Genomic DNA, 15,293 nt, shown 5'->3' with positions numbered 1-15,293 from the left:
TATATACAAATATTAATATACAGTATTTAATGATAAACGGACAAATTTGATCTGATGAATATATTTTTATTCTTTAATGGAACATCAGTATTACAGCAAGCAGTGAAAGATGACAATGTGTTAATTCTGCTGACTTTTCATGTCGAGTCCTTTGGTGAAGTTGTACTGTCTCATAGGAATATTATTGAGCTGAAAACACATTATTGTTCAAATATATAATGAGAAAAAGAAAAAGGCAGAGAGCAGTAGCAGAGTAAAGCCAGTATCAGAGTCCCAGTGAGTCAGGTCAGAACTGGGAACACTGGTCTCTCCTCAGTGTCTCTGAGAGCGGAGTCTGGGAGCCCTGGGTGGCCTCACAGGTCACAGAGCCCACCTTCCTCCAGTGGTCTGCAGAGAGCCTCAGGGTGCTGCTCCAGCTGTAGTGGCCGTCCTTCAGCACCCCGGGGCTCCTGCTCTGCTCCCAGCTGCTGCTGCTGCTGCTGCTGCCGTCCACCTTCCAGGACAGACTCCAGTCTGAGGGGAAGCCCTTGTTGGCCAGACACATGAGCGTGGCCTTCCCCTGCTGCAGCTCCTCACTGGAGGGGGGCAGCACCGTCAGGGTGGGGACGACTCGACCCACTGCAGAGAGAGAGATTAATAAAGTTTATATGAGGTAAACTGAACTCCATCCTGTTGGTTGCAGCAGAGGAGGCTTCTAGTTCTGATGGTCTTCTTCAGACTGAATGAAACTGGTCATAAAGGTTTCACTTCCCTCTCTGAGCTCAGTAACCATGGCAACAGACAGGCGCCACTGCTGAACCATGACAACAGACAGGTTTCAGTACTAAAGATAAAAAGTTAAAACTGGCTCACTTTTAGTCCAGTGTATAGTTTTTAAATAATAAAGTAAAAAGTCAAAGATTCCTTGTTAAACATGAGATGAAGATTTTTTTGCCTTTTAACAGGCAGTTTTTCCTTGCCCTTGTCGCCAAGTGCTTGCTCATGGTGGTACTGTTGGGTCTCTGTAATTAATGTTAAAGAGTTCGGTCTAGACCTGCTCTATTTGAAAAGTGTCCTGAGATAACTTCTGTTATGAATTGGCGCTATACAAATAAAATTGAATTGAAAATTGAATTGAATTGAAGATTGTGACACTGTTATTGTTTTAACCATCTCAAATATTTCTTGTGTCAAGCTAAAACCTGATAAATGATGATTTGTGTTTGTTTTCTTCATGTAAGCAGGAATCATCATTGAAAAGTCAGAAACATTCAAATTAATTTAGTTAACTACTGAACTACTTCAAACTCATGACATTCTCATAATAAAATATGTGGAATGGCTTTAATATTGTTACTCTGAGAGTAAGATTGAGTATTACCCATACACATTAAACACTGAACCAAAACTATTGGCAGAGATCTTGATCGTAAACAGTAAAACGTAAACTTAAAGACTTTCTCTTCTTACAGAGTAATGCTGAGTCGTTTTCTACAATTAACTGATAAGAATGTAGAAAATTAAGCTTAAATGCAAAACATTATCAATTGGAGTGGATTGTAGTCTGGTTAATGACACTCTGCAGCCTTCAAGAATTGTTAGAAACACATTAGATTTCAAATATTAGGCAAAATATTCCTTTAAGGTCGACAGCTATGAGATTTAAACAGAATACATACAAATTATTTGTTGTTAAAGGAGTTAAATGTACTTACAGTTAACTTCCAGTCTGGTTCCTCCACCGAACGTGTACCACAGTGATACAAACTCATTGAGCCGCCGTACAAAAACCTCTCACTGTAGAGAGACACGGCTCTCTGACTTTGACACAAACAAACTCAGAAAACACATTCCCAGTTTACCTAGTTTATCTAATAACTGGTTAAAGTGTCTAAAACATAAACTATGAATATGTATTTAATTTTTTTTGTGAAATAATCTTTATTAATTAATGTTACATTAAAACAATGAAATAAGATATTTCAAAAGAACAACTCTCCAATAAATAATGACAAATGTAAATAATGATCATAAACATATGTTTATTGTAGGTTATGATTAATATAAAATAAAGAAAAGATAATATAAATTTTTAAATGTGTCCCACAGTGATGTTGATCTGTGTGGTAGTGAATTAGGGAGAATTCATTAAATATTCTGGAAGAAAATGTGTCCATCAAACTGAAAGCAAAGCCTCATACAAATGAGCACTGACAGATTCCTAATCAATACTCTGATAAAGTGATTGATCCATTGATAAACAGCATCATTAGAGGAATCCAAGTCCCTGTTGGAGTCAGTCAGAGCATTTCCATAGAGAGCCACTTTGCATCAGCAGCACCATGCTCCAGTGCTCTGGGAGAGTTTATAGTCCTGAGAGTTGAACACTGGATGACTGACAGCTGTCCTTCATGACAACAGAAGACACAGAAATCCTCCTCATCAAAAACATGACTTTGATCTCCGTCCTCATCTGGACTCTCCTCTGCTGCTGCTTCACAGGTAAAGTCCAGAGAATCAAACTCCTCTCCTCTATGAACATCCGTCCCTCTGAAATGAAGCCCACAAAACCATGACGCTGCTTTATGTTTTTGTCTCTGTATCCTCAGAGTCCAGAGGCCAGGTCACAGTGACTCAGTCTGGAGCAGTGAGCTCTGCTCTAGGAGGCTCCGTCACCATCACATGTAAGACCAGTCAGGATGTTTCTTATAATGGCCACCACATTCTAGCCTGGTACCAAAAGAAAGATGGAGGAACTCCTAAAATGCTTATATATGGGGCAAGATATCAACCATCAGGGATTCCAGGTCGTTTTACAGGCAGTGGATCAAACTCTGACTTCACTCTGACCATCAGTGGAGTCCAGACTGAAGATGCAGCAGTTTACTACTGTCAGAGTTTTCATGTTATCAACAGTCAGAATGTGTTCACACAGTGAAAAAGCGTCATACAAAAACCTCCCTCAGTCAGACTGAACAGAAACTGAACTGACTGCTGCAGCTGGAAGCTACTGCAGAGACTGATACACTTCACTGAGGACACACACACACACACACACACACACACACACACACACAAACACACACACACACACACACACACACACAACCAGTCAACATTTATTAAAACAAGTTCAGTGACAAATGTATCTGGTTTGTAAAATTATCAAGAGAAGCCAATGAGAGAGTTAATGAGAGCTGTCTTGGTCATGACCTTTGACCTCTGCTTTATTCTGGATCACAGCTATTTCAACTATATCCAATTAACAAAGAGTATAAAGACTAACATCAGAAACCTTAATAATCAAAGATGGAGCAAACAAAACCTGTACATTCCTCAAAGTTAATAAAGTATTAAAATAGATAAATAAAATAAAGATTAACTGGAGACATAACAAGACAAAAGTGACCTACGTGATATAAATATATCAACATAAAAAAACACATTTTCTTTTATATGCAACTAAAATACCACACAAAGACATTGAGACTGAAAGTTATTGGTTGACGTTGGAAATACCCAGACAATCTCTGTACAACATCCATCCACTAACTGTTGTGGAGCTTTCAATCATATCACATGATCTTCTTCAGCAGATGGAGTCTCCCAGTTGTCATTGAATTGTAGTTGTTCAAATTCCCATTCCTCTGAGCATTTTCAGGACTTCTTGTCAATGTTGGCATCAAAGTTCAAATATTCCATGACAACTGGGTGAACTCAATCTGCTGAGGAAGACCATGGGATTTGATCAAAAGCTCCAGAACAGCGACTGAATGGAGCTTGAGCAGAAATGTATGTGATGTTATATGTTGTGACCTTTTTATATTTTTTCAGAGACATAAAACCTACCATAATTTCTCTTTTAACATAATATTTGGGTCTTTATGCCTTTTTCATTGATTAGACAGCTCAATATAGACAGAACAGGGGGAGAGAGAGACCACAGGTCAGACTCAAGTTGATGTATTGTTTTGAACTATCTGAAGACTCAAAAATGCAGCAAGGAGAGAGAGAGAGAGAGAGAGAGAGAGAGAGAGAGAGAGTTGTTTGAGAGAGATTTAGCTGTCTAGATTTAACTAGAAAGAGTTCCCAACATATGTCAGTGGTTTTTTCTAAACATTAATATGAACATCCACATAAGTTGTTGTGCACATACACGTGTCCAGGTCAGCCCCACCCAAATTAAAATACGTTCCCCCACACGTCTGAGTGTCTCCTTGAGCTCAGTAAGTTCTTTAAAAACTGACTCTGATGGAAAAAGTATTTTTTTAATGTGTGTGAACAATGTTGTTTCACATCTTTCTCACAAACACACAAAAAAGTGTCCAGTATGGGGAAACCTGATGAAACAGGCTGTATACACATTTTTCACCCGTTTTTTTATTTATTTCATTCAGCCAACTCACGTTTGGAATGTTTATTAAGCAGTATAGCATATTTAGATTTTGGAGTCTATGCTCCGACCTCATCACTCCCCGCGGATATGTTCACATAGAGATATTGGGGAGTGATGCGCAAATACCTTAACCCCCCAAAACAGCACAGAAAGGAGCCTGACGCCATCAGTGAAACAATCTTCTATGTGTGGACCTTACACAGCCACGGTGTGGCCATTCCCCTGAAGCACCTTGGCCCCAGCGGAATATACTATCTAGTGGACTGCTATGTGTGGGTTTTGCCATGTGGCTATTCATTATGAGCACCTCAAGCCATGAGGGAATATACTACTTAGCAAAGTATTATGCAGGAACATTTCCCATATAGCAAAGATATAGATACTCTAAACCCAGCAACCACCTGATATGCAAATATATGATTAATCAATTCAATTTGTATAGCGCCAATTCATAACAGAAGTTATCTCAGGACACTCTCAAATAGAGAAGGTCTAGACCGAACTCCTTATAACATTACAACATTTACAGAGACCCAACAGTACCACCATGAGCAAGCACTTGGCAACGGGGGCAGACGGTTTATGGTGGGGATGAGTTAGCCTGGTACCAACAGAGAGATGGAGAAACTCCTAAACTGCTCATTTATGCTGCTAGCACTCGAGCATCAGGGATTCCAGGTCGTTTTACAGGCAGTGGATCAAACTCTGACTTCACTCTGACCATCAGTGGAGTCCAGACTGAAGATGCAGCAGTTTACTACTGTCAGAGTTTTCATGAAATCAGCAGTCAGGATGTGTTCACACAGTGATACAACGTCGTACAAAAACCTCCCTCAGCTGGAGAGGAACTGATCTGAATCAACAGCTGCACAGACATTAAAACACTACATGATGGATTAACATAAATTGTTTAACTAACACCGCAATAACACTTTCAGCAAGAATATATTTTTCATATTTATGTTAAATATTTTTTGTTATTGAAAGTCAGCATGACAGCTGCATAATTTTAGCTCTTAAACATTATTGTCGCTGTAACATAAAAACATATACTCAGTGATTCGATAAAAAAACTTACAAATGTTTAGGAATGACAACATTTATATTTATATTTTCCACATTTGCTTTGAAGAAAACAAAGTTACTTTTGTCAAACTCATAGCAGAAAATTATGAAATAATTTCTGCTCTACAGAGAATAAAATGAACTGTTTTTATAAATTGAATTTTATTGTTAACAAAGTTTATGAATCTCAAAACAATTTGAATCTCCTCCTGTTGATTAAATCATCAAAAAAATGATACAGCACAGTTCAGTACAGAGTAGGACACTGAGCAATATTTCTAACATCATCACCTGATATGTTAAAATCCAGCTATCTGACCCTGAAACAACTCAGTGTGTTTGGAATAAAAGGATCCACTGTTTTACACAGCAATATATACAAATATGAATATACAGTATTTAATGATAAACTGACAAATTTGATCTGATGAATATATTTTTATTCTTTAATGGAACATCAATATTACAGCAAGCAGTGAAAGATGACAATGTGTTAATTCTGCTGACTTTTCATGTCGAGTCCTTTGGTGAAGTTGTACTGTCTCATAGGAATATTATTGAGCTGAAAACACATTATTGTTCAAATATGTCATGAGAAAAAGAAAAAGGCAGAGAGCAGTAGCAGAGTAAAACCAGTAGTAGTAGTCCCAGTGAGTCAGGTCAGAACTGGGAACACTTGTCTCTCCTCAGTGTCTCTGAGAGCGGAGTCTGGGAGCCCTGGGTGGCCTCACAGGTCACAGAGCCCACCTTCCTCCAGTGGTCTGCAGAGAGCCTCAGGGTGCTGCTCCAGCTGTAGTGGCCGTCCTTCAGCACCCCGGGGCTCCTGCTCTGCTCCCAGCTGCTGCTGCTGCTGCTGCTGCTGCCGTCCACCTTCCAGGACAGACTCCAGTCTGAGGGGAAGCCCTTGTTGGCCAGACACATGAGCGTGGCCTTCCCCTGCTGCAGCTCCTTACTGGAGGGGGGCAGCACCGTCAGGGTGGGACGGACATCACCTAGGAGACACCAATCAGCTTAGAGGACAGGGACCACACAGCTGTCAATCAAGCAGCAGACACTTGGACACCTTTACTGTGTGAGAGTTGATTTTCTCCTTTAAGGAGTTTCTGTCAGATGGTTTTTCTGCTCCACCAGTCACTCACTCACACATTGTTTCACTTCCCTTTAAGAAGCCTCTCATGCATATCAGCACAGAGAGAATCATCATACAGAATGAGCTGAAATATATCAAACTACACTGGAAATAAAATATCAAAAACTGTATCATCAAAATCATCCAAAACCTGAACTATACATTACTTTAAAGTATTTAGTGGAAACATGAACAAACACAGAAAATGAACTGACTACAATCAAATGTTCTTCATATGAATTTCAATCATCATTACCAAACTGTAACTTTAGAACAATATATAACACTATGAAGATATTTTGAACGTTTACTCATCTTTATCTTCACTACGTTCAATTTGACTATAAAATTTTATCTTAATTCATTTAAAAATATTTATTTCTGACATAGAAAAGTAAAAGTGAATCTTAAAAATGAAACATTTGTACAAAAAGGTTTGCAGTTTTATCTTTTCTGCACTTCAAGCTGTTTGAATTTCAGTTTGACAGGAATGTGTAAAGAACAAAGAGTTAGCCTCCATGATGAAGGAGGACAAGTACAAACATGAATACTTCAAGTGTTAATATTAAAACAAACTATACCTGTCTACTTCAGACATTTAAAAACTGAATTTAAAACATTACTTTACAATATTGTATTTAGTATTTGTACAGAAACTTACTTCCAACATCCAGCCTGGTTCCTCCACCAAAGTCAACCACAGTGATACAAACTCATTGAGCCGCCGTACAAAAACCTCTCACTGTAGAGAGACACGGCTCTCTGACTTTGACACACTGAACTAAACCTACAAGCCCTCAAGATGAAACTTTACCATTCATATACATATCAAGTCATATTCTGTCTTGATATTTTAAATTCACTTCAATCAGGTTTTGAATTTATATTCCTGATGCAATGTTTGTCTCTGAGTGTAAAGTATTTCTGCAGAAGATATACATTAATATGAAAAATCAAGAATTCTTCCTGAAATATATATAAAAAGACAAATATGTCCTGAAATGATAAAAAATATAAAGATTTGACTTACTTCCAACATCCAGTCTGGTTCCTCCACCGAACGTGTACCACAGTGATACAAACTCATTGAGCCGCCGTACAAAAACCTCTCACTGTAGAGAGACACGGCTCTCTGACTTTGACACAAACAAACTCAGCAAACACATTCCCAGTTTACCCAGTTTATCTAATAGCTGGTTAAAGTGTCTAAAACATAAACTATGAATATATATTTAATCTTTTTTGTGAAATAAGCTGTATTAATTCATGTTACATTAAAACAATGAAATAAGATATTTCAAAAGAACAACTCTCCAATAAAGAATGACAAATGTAATAAAGATCATAAACACATGTTTATTGTAGATTATGACTAATGAGACATAATAATTTTGTTTAAATGTGTCCCACAGTGATGTTGATCTCTGTGGTAGTGAATTAGGGGAATTCACTAAATATTCTAGAAGAAAATGTGTCCATCAAACTGAAACCAAAGCCTTATACAAATGAGCACTGACACATTCCTAATCAATACTCTGATAAAGTGATTGATCCATTGATAAACAGCATCATGAGAGGAATCCAAGTCCCTGTTGGAGTCAGTCAGAGCATTTCCATAGAGAGCCACTTTGCATCAGCAGCACCATGCTCCAGTGCTCTGGGAGAGTTTATAGTCCTGAGAGTTGAACACTGGATGACTGACAGCTGTCCTTCATGACAACAGAAGACACAGAAATCCTCCTCATCAAAAACATGACTTTGATCTCCGTCCTCATCTGGACTCTCCTCTGCTGCTGCTTCACAGGTAAAGTCCAGAGAATCAAACTCCTCTCCTCTATGAACATCCGTCCCTCTGAAATGAAGCCCACAAAACCATGACGCTGCTTTATGTTTTTGTCTCTGTATCCTCAGAGTCCAGAGGCCAGGTCACAGTGACTCAGTCTGGAGCAGTGAGCTCTGCTCTGGGACGCTCCGCCACCATCACATGTAGGATCAGTCAGAATGTCTATACTTGGAGCAGCTACCATGCTTTGGCCTGGTACCAACAGAGAGATGGAGAAACGCCTAAACTGCTCATTTATGCTGCTACCACTCGAGCATCAGGGATTCCAGGTCGTTTTACAGGCAGTGGATCAAACTCTGACTTCACACTGACCATCAGTGGAGTCCAGACTGAAGATGCAGCAGTTTACTACTGTCAGAGTGCTCATCTTATCAACAGTCAGAGTGTGTTCACACAGTGAAAAAGCGTCGTACAAAAACCTCCCTCAGTCAGACTGAACAGAAACTGAACTGACTGCTGCAGCTGGAAGCTACTGCAGAGACTGATACACTTCACTGAGGACACACACACACACACACACACACACACACACACACACACACACACACACACACACACACACACACACACACACACGCACACACACTGGAATAATCATAAAAAAAATAACAAATAACAAATAATTATTGGTCCTACACAAACAGTTTTATTATAAAGACCTAGTGCGCAATTAAATCTATTAATATCAATGAAGTTTAACATCACAGTTTCTCAACATCAGTTCAGACCACATTAGGATATGATCACATTTTACTCATTAAAGAGACAATGAACCAGACTGTGACTGTTAGTGAGATATGGCTCTGTGTGGCTCATGACTGACCTCAATAAGTAATACTGTACACTGTAACTGATCATTAAGATGGTAACAGTGGGGTAATATGTTTCAGTAACAAGACTCAACAGCTCATAATGTGGTTATTGCAGATGTAACAACAGCTCATGGGGCAGGGGGACAGTGGGAATTGGGAGCGGGACAGAAAAGGTCAATTGTTTAGCAGACATGGTATGTATATTTCATTATTTATCATAATTAGATCATTTAATATATCATTTATATTGTTTATGATAGATTGTCAATGTGTTTTCTTGCCTGATTCACTCACAGAAATAATAGAAAATCACCCAAACTATTGCTACACATCCCATGATAGCCATGGAGGGGCCCACACAAAGCTTAGACTCGGGGCCCATGACCGACTTAATCCACCACAGGTAACAGCATAATAAAGACACAAAAATCTGACAATTATTGGGGGAAAAATCAAGGTTGTTCATTAGTTTCCTTAATGTAAAAGGCAGCAGTATGATTTATTAGTCCAGGTTTTGAAACGTCACTGAGATTTCTCAACCTCATACAAAGGAGGTGAATGAAATGTTCACACACTGCTCTGAAGAAATACTCTCTATGAAAACTGTTCACAGAGTTAAATTGTTCCTGTATTACTGTGTTCTTTGGATCATCTATTCACCTCCATTGAGTTCTTGAGAAAAAAAAACATGTTGCTGCTCAAGTTTTAAAATGCTTTGTCTTTGCTGAAAGCTCTGCAAATGAAATTTCTTCCACCTGCATTTTATTGGGGTGGAGGCAGAAATCTCAGGATCCTGAATATTAAATCATATGTTCATGGAGAGATACCACTGGGCAACGAGAAACTAATTTATATAACAGGTACTTTGGGTGAACTGACTGTAGCGTATTTGAGGAAAAGATAAAAATGTTCTGTGAAAAGTTCTCAAACACAACAATGCAACTCCCAAATATGGATGTACATCACTATTGTAAGGTATTATTCTTATATTATCACTCATTATGGTTCTTAAGTTGAATCTATGTTTCATGAAACACTGAAGTTCTGTGTGTGCAATGAAGCAACAGCTGCACTGAGGGGGAAACACCATGATATGTTGAGGACAGCTACAGTTCACTGACTCTGTGTGTTTGCATATGTGTCCTTCCTCTCTGCTCCCAGCCGTTAAGAGGCCAGTGTTGATCAGTGGCTGTCCAGACCTTTCGGAGCCACTGACACGCCGGCAGCACAATGAGGATGTCACTGACTCTACTGCTGGCCACCCTGGGGCTCCTTGTTCAGGGTGAGACTCTCTTCTGAAAACTTTGCTTCAGGATGCAACCAGGTTCACCACAATGATGTTCTGCTATGATGGAGAAACACTGAAACAAGCAGCATTTACCTTCTTCCATCTATTCTCCATGTTAAAGAAATGATACTCTTCTGTTTGGATGTTGATCATCTTTCTCCAAACTGGATTTGTCTCAATAACCCTTCTCCTCTTTTTCATGTTTTCCAGATTCATCAGGAGAAATCATCCTGACTCAGTCTCCTAAAGCTCAGTCTGTTGTTCCAGGACAGACTGTCTCTATCAGATGTAAAGCCAGTTCAAGTATGGGCAGCTACCTTCACTGGTACCTTCAGAAACCCGGAGAATCTCCCAAACTTTTGATTCATTATGCCACAACTCGTCAGTCTGGAGTTTCAAATCGTTTCAGTGGGAGTGGATCTGGAACTGACTTCACTTTGACCATCAGTACAGTTCAGATTGAGGATGCAGGAGTTTACTATTGTCTACAGAGTGGTTACAGTTACCCGTTCACACAGTGATACAACGTCGTACAAACACCTCCCTCAGCTGGAGAGCAACTGATCTGAATCAACAGCTGCACAGAAATACAGACACTTTAGACATTTAACAGACAGTGAAGTCCATATAACAGAAGACCATCAGTAAATATGATGTATAGCGTAGTAAGTCCTAATGGTAACTTTGTTGAAATAGAGTAGGAAATAAGTTTGATACATCCATTGTAGATTAGTTGAAAGGTAGATGAGTTATTACAGATAACAAGACATTAACACTTTTTTCGTTTGCTTTGAAATAGAAAATTTACTTTCAAGTTTTTTAAAGTAGTTTAGATGTCCTTTTAATTTCATATTATTCATATTTAAGTCAGAGTTTAGTTTTCTACAAATGTAAACACACTACATGTTTTAAAGACCTTGTGTTCATATGAAAACACATAAGTTATGTAATATTTTGCCAACAAACTGCAAATACTGATACTAATCTTACATAATATGCTGATAATATCCCATTTTATAATTCAAATGATTTCTTATTAGATTTTGTAGATTTACTCAGATTCATTTTACTTTCTGAACACTCCTGAATCTATTTTAACATAACACAAATTTCTATCAATGGAACACTTTGTTTATAAGACACATACATTATATCTAATGATCCTGAAGATCTAACTTTATTGATCAACCTTGTTACAAAAAAAATAATACATGATTAGCGTAAAGAAGAAGTTCATGTCGTCACAAATGCTTGAAGGAATTTGAAGAAAATTATTAGTTAACATTGATGATGTTGGGTCACAATTAGAACTGATAAATGATTATCTGATTAGTTTTATTTTTTCTGAAGAATGAGGAGAGATATTAAAATTTTTGTTCTACATTTTATTCTTTTCCTAAACTTTACCTAAGATTTTTGAAACTCGATCTCAACTTTTTTCAGTTTTTCTGGATTTAATGGAACTATTAAGCATCAACATCAGTTTACAGTAACATACATGACAACAACTGATTTGATGAACTGGTCTTTATTGTGTTGAAATAATCAAAATAAAAAATTGAATCAATGAAACATGTAATCAGAGAGTGAGAAGAGGTAAAGAAAGATTAAGACAGGTAATGAGAGAGTGCAGACGGAGAGCAGTAGCATGCATGTTCAGCCTGTATATTTTAGATTTCTTTTCATTCCAGTTTTGCAGGTTTGACCAAGTCTTTAGCAGATGAGGTTAAATATCATCAATCACATGTTTGAGGAAGATTTAGCTGTCTAGATTTAACTAGAAAGAGTTTCCAACATATGTCAGTTGATTTTTCTAAACATTATATGAACATCCACATAAGTTGTTGTGCACATACACGTGTCCAGGTCAGCCCCACCCAAATTAAAATACGTTCCCCCACACGTCTGAGTGTCTCCTTGAGCTCAGGAAGTTTTTTAAAACTGACTCTGATGGAAAAAGGATTTTTTAAATGTGTGTGAACAATGTTGTTTCATGTCTTTCTCACACAAACATGAAAAAGTGTCCAGTTTGAGGAAACCCGATGAAACAGGCTGTATGCACATTATTCACTCATGCTACATTTTTTAGATTGTATTAAGTATCAACAATGCTGACAAAATCTTATTTTGCCATTGGTTATAATCCTGCACATGTGAAAATATGGAATTAGACATCTGTTGTTAGTGTACAGGGATCCATGAAAGAAACATTTGATCTAAATAAAAAAAATATCTTTATTGGCTTACAGCATTAACAGCATCGGCATTATTGGAACAATAAAGATGTCATAATCTGAAGTTCAATTCTGTTAAAGTGGTGGAATGATAGAAAGTGCAGATTTAAAGCTGTAGCAAGGTAAAAACAGAAGCAGAGTCCCAGTGAGTCCGGTCAGTACTGAGAACGTGGTCTCTCATACATTTCCATAGAGAGCCACTTTGCATCAGCAGCACCATGCTCCAGTGCTCTGGGAGAGTTTATAGTCCTGAGAGTTGAACACTGGATGACTGACAGCTGTCCTTCATGACAACAGAAGACACAGAAATCCTCCTCATCAAAAACATGACTTTGATCTCCGTCCTCATCTGGACTCTCCTCTGCTGCTGCTTCACAGGTAAAGTCCAGAGAATCAAACTCCTCTCCTCTATGAACATCCGTCCCTCTGAAATGAAGCCCACAAAACCATGACGCTGCTTTATGTTTTTGTCTCTGTATCCTCAGAGTCCAGAGGCCAGGTCACAGTGACTCAGTCTGGAGCAGTGAGCTCTGCTCTGGGACGCTCCGTCTCCATCACATGTAGGACCAGTCAGAATGTTTTTGGTGGGAGCTATTTACACTGGTACCAACAGAGAGATGGAGAAACTCCTAAACTGCTCATTTATGTAACTAGCAATCGAGCATCAGGGATTCCAGGTCGTTTTACAGGCAGTGGATCAAACTCTGACTTCACTCTGACCATCAGTGGAGTCCAGACTGAAGATGCAGCAGTTTACTACTGTCAGAGTGCTCATTACATCAACAGTCAGTGGTTGTTCACACAGTGAAAAAGCGTCGTACAAAAACCTCCCTCAGTCAGACTGAACAGAAACTGAACTGACTGCTGCAGCTGGAAGCTTCTGCAGAGACTGATACACTTCACTGAGGACACACACACACACACACACACACACACACACACACACACACACACACACACACACACTATTCAAAAAAGTAATAATATCAGTGAGTATATATATATATATATATATTATTATAACAGTGAATTATAAAGAGGTACTCAACAATTAAATTGATTAAAAAGATTTTTTAGGAGTTTAATTGATATAAAATGCAGCAGTCATGTTTTAATTCTCCTGGCATTGACATTTTACTGAGATTTGTAAAACTGATACAAATAAGGTGAATGAAATGTTCACAGACAGGGCCGGTTCTGAGCACTTTGGGTGCACTAAGTGACATCTTACACTAGGCCACGGTTCCCAACCTTTTTCCTTTAGGGACCCGTTTTCTGTCATTGAGTAAACTGACATTATTATAAGGATATTTCATACTATATTCAATGTATAACAGTAACAGTACAGAGCAACTTTTGTTTGTGTAGAAATTTATATGAATTTTGACAGATCAGCCATAGCATTATGACCACCTGCCCAATATTATGTACAGTAGGTCCCCCTTTTGCCACCAAATGAGCCATGATCCTGTCTCAGGTTCACAGCTTTTCCTTCCTTGGAGCGCTTTAGATAGGTACTGACCTCTGCAGACCGGGAACACCCCACAAGAGCTGCAGGTTTGGAAATGCTCTGACCCAGTCATCTAGTCATCACAATGTGGCCCTTGTCAAAGTCTTTCAGATCCTCACACTGCCCATTTTTCCTGCTTCTAACACATCAACTTGAGGACAAAATGTTCACTTGCTGCCTAATATATCCCCCCCCACTAACAGGAGCCATGATAACCAGATAATCAGTGTTATTCACTCCACCTGTCAGTGCTCACAGTGTTATGGCTGGTCAGTGTACATGTTTATAACAGTCAAAAATTCCTTACATCCTTTTTTTTTTCTTGAGAGTTAAACCTCTGTGAATAAAACTTAAATGACCTCCTTCTTAATAATAAGTTTAGATCTTAAATAATAATCTAAACTTCAAAAATAACAATTATACAGAAACAATCATAAAGTTTTCTTCACAGAATTGAAAAAGATGCTGACATATAGGCTTACTGTGCATCGCATAAAATCAAGGACTCACATGAAGCTTTGGGCGACACCTAGTGGGGTCTCAACCCCCAGGTTGGAAACCACGGCACTAGGCCCATCATAAGACCAAACCACCATCACTCCTCTGGTAATGGCCTCAAGGCCCCAGTAATTTTAATATCTCTGAATCAAAATGAATGTCTACTTTATTATCAGTTCAGGCTTTAATTAATAAATGAAGCACAATATGAAAACAATAAATAACTATTGACAAGAAAATGTTTATGAAAACCAAACTGCACAAATAGCATTAAAATACAGAATAACACAAATCCTTTCAGTGTAAATTATAAGATCATTCTAATGCAATATAAAAACAATAAAAAACAAAATAAATCCTAATGTACATGAATAGAAATGACAATAATTAATATGTAACGTTTAAAAACAGTTTAAAAACTGTGATTCTGAGTAAAGAGAATGATGCGCTCATGTCTGTAAGGGTTGAGGGCCTTGTATTATGTTACTATGCCATAACTGCACTAGAGTGCATGGTGACCCCTGCTGGTCAGAGGTCAC

General features: G+C 38.3%; 5 gene segments (V, D, J or C); 3 read left to right on the top strand and 2 right to left on the bottom strand.

Moving 5' to 3' along the window:
- Window positions 1–45: 45 nt before the first annotated feature.
- LOC127360899 (Ig kappa-b4 chain C region-like) lies at window positions 46–1,830 on the bottom strand. The segment is given in 3 exon segments: window positions 46–618; window positions 1,695–1,765; window positions 1,802–1,830. Coding segments are annotated over 3 exon segments (432 nt in total).
- A 544-nt stretch (window positions 1,831–2,374) lies between these two features.
- Window positions 2,375–3,059, top strand: LOC127360892 (Ig kappa chain V region 3547-like). The segment is given in 2 exon segments: window positions 2,375–2,481; window positions 2,589–3,059. Coding segments are annotated over 2 exon segments (420 nt in total).
- A 2,799-nt stretch (window positions 3,060–5,858) lies between these two features.
- LOC127360886 (Ig kappa-b4 chain C region-like) lies at window positions 5,859–7,735 on the bottom strand. The segment is given in 3 exon segments: window positions 5,859–6,432; window positions 7,600–7,670; window positions 7,707–7,735. Coding segments are annotated over 3 exon segments (432 nt in total).
- Window positions 7,736–8,237: 502 nt separating this feature from the next.
- LOC127360891 (Ig kappa chain V region 3381-like) lies at window positions 8,238–13,642 on the top strand. The segment is given in 3 exon segments: window positions 8,238–8,373; window positions 8,481–8,681; window positions 13,424–13,642. Coding segments are annotated over 3 exon segments (423 nt in total).
- On the top strand, window positions 10,233–11,199 carry LOC127360894 (immunoglobulin kappa variable 6D-21-like). The segment is given in 2 exon segments: window positions 10,233–10,506; window positions 10,723–11,199. Coding segments are annotated over 2 exon segments (363 nt in total).
- Window positions 13,643–15,293: the final 1,651 nt, after the last annotated feature.

The sequence above is a fragment of the Dicentrarchus labrax genome, unplaced genomic scaffold (genome assembly GCF_905237075.1).
Source record: "Dicentrarchus labrax unplaced genomic scaffold, dlabrax2021, whole genome shotgun sequence".
NCBI lineage: Eukaryota > Metazoa > Chordata > Actinopteri > Moronidae > Dicentrarchus > Dicentrarchus labrax.
The sequence above is the reverse complement of the archived record's forward strand: the minus strand, read 5'-3'. Positions and strand labels throughout refer to the sequence as shown.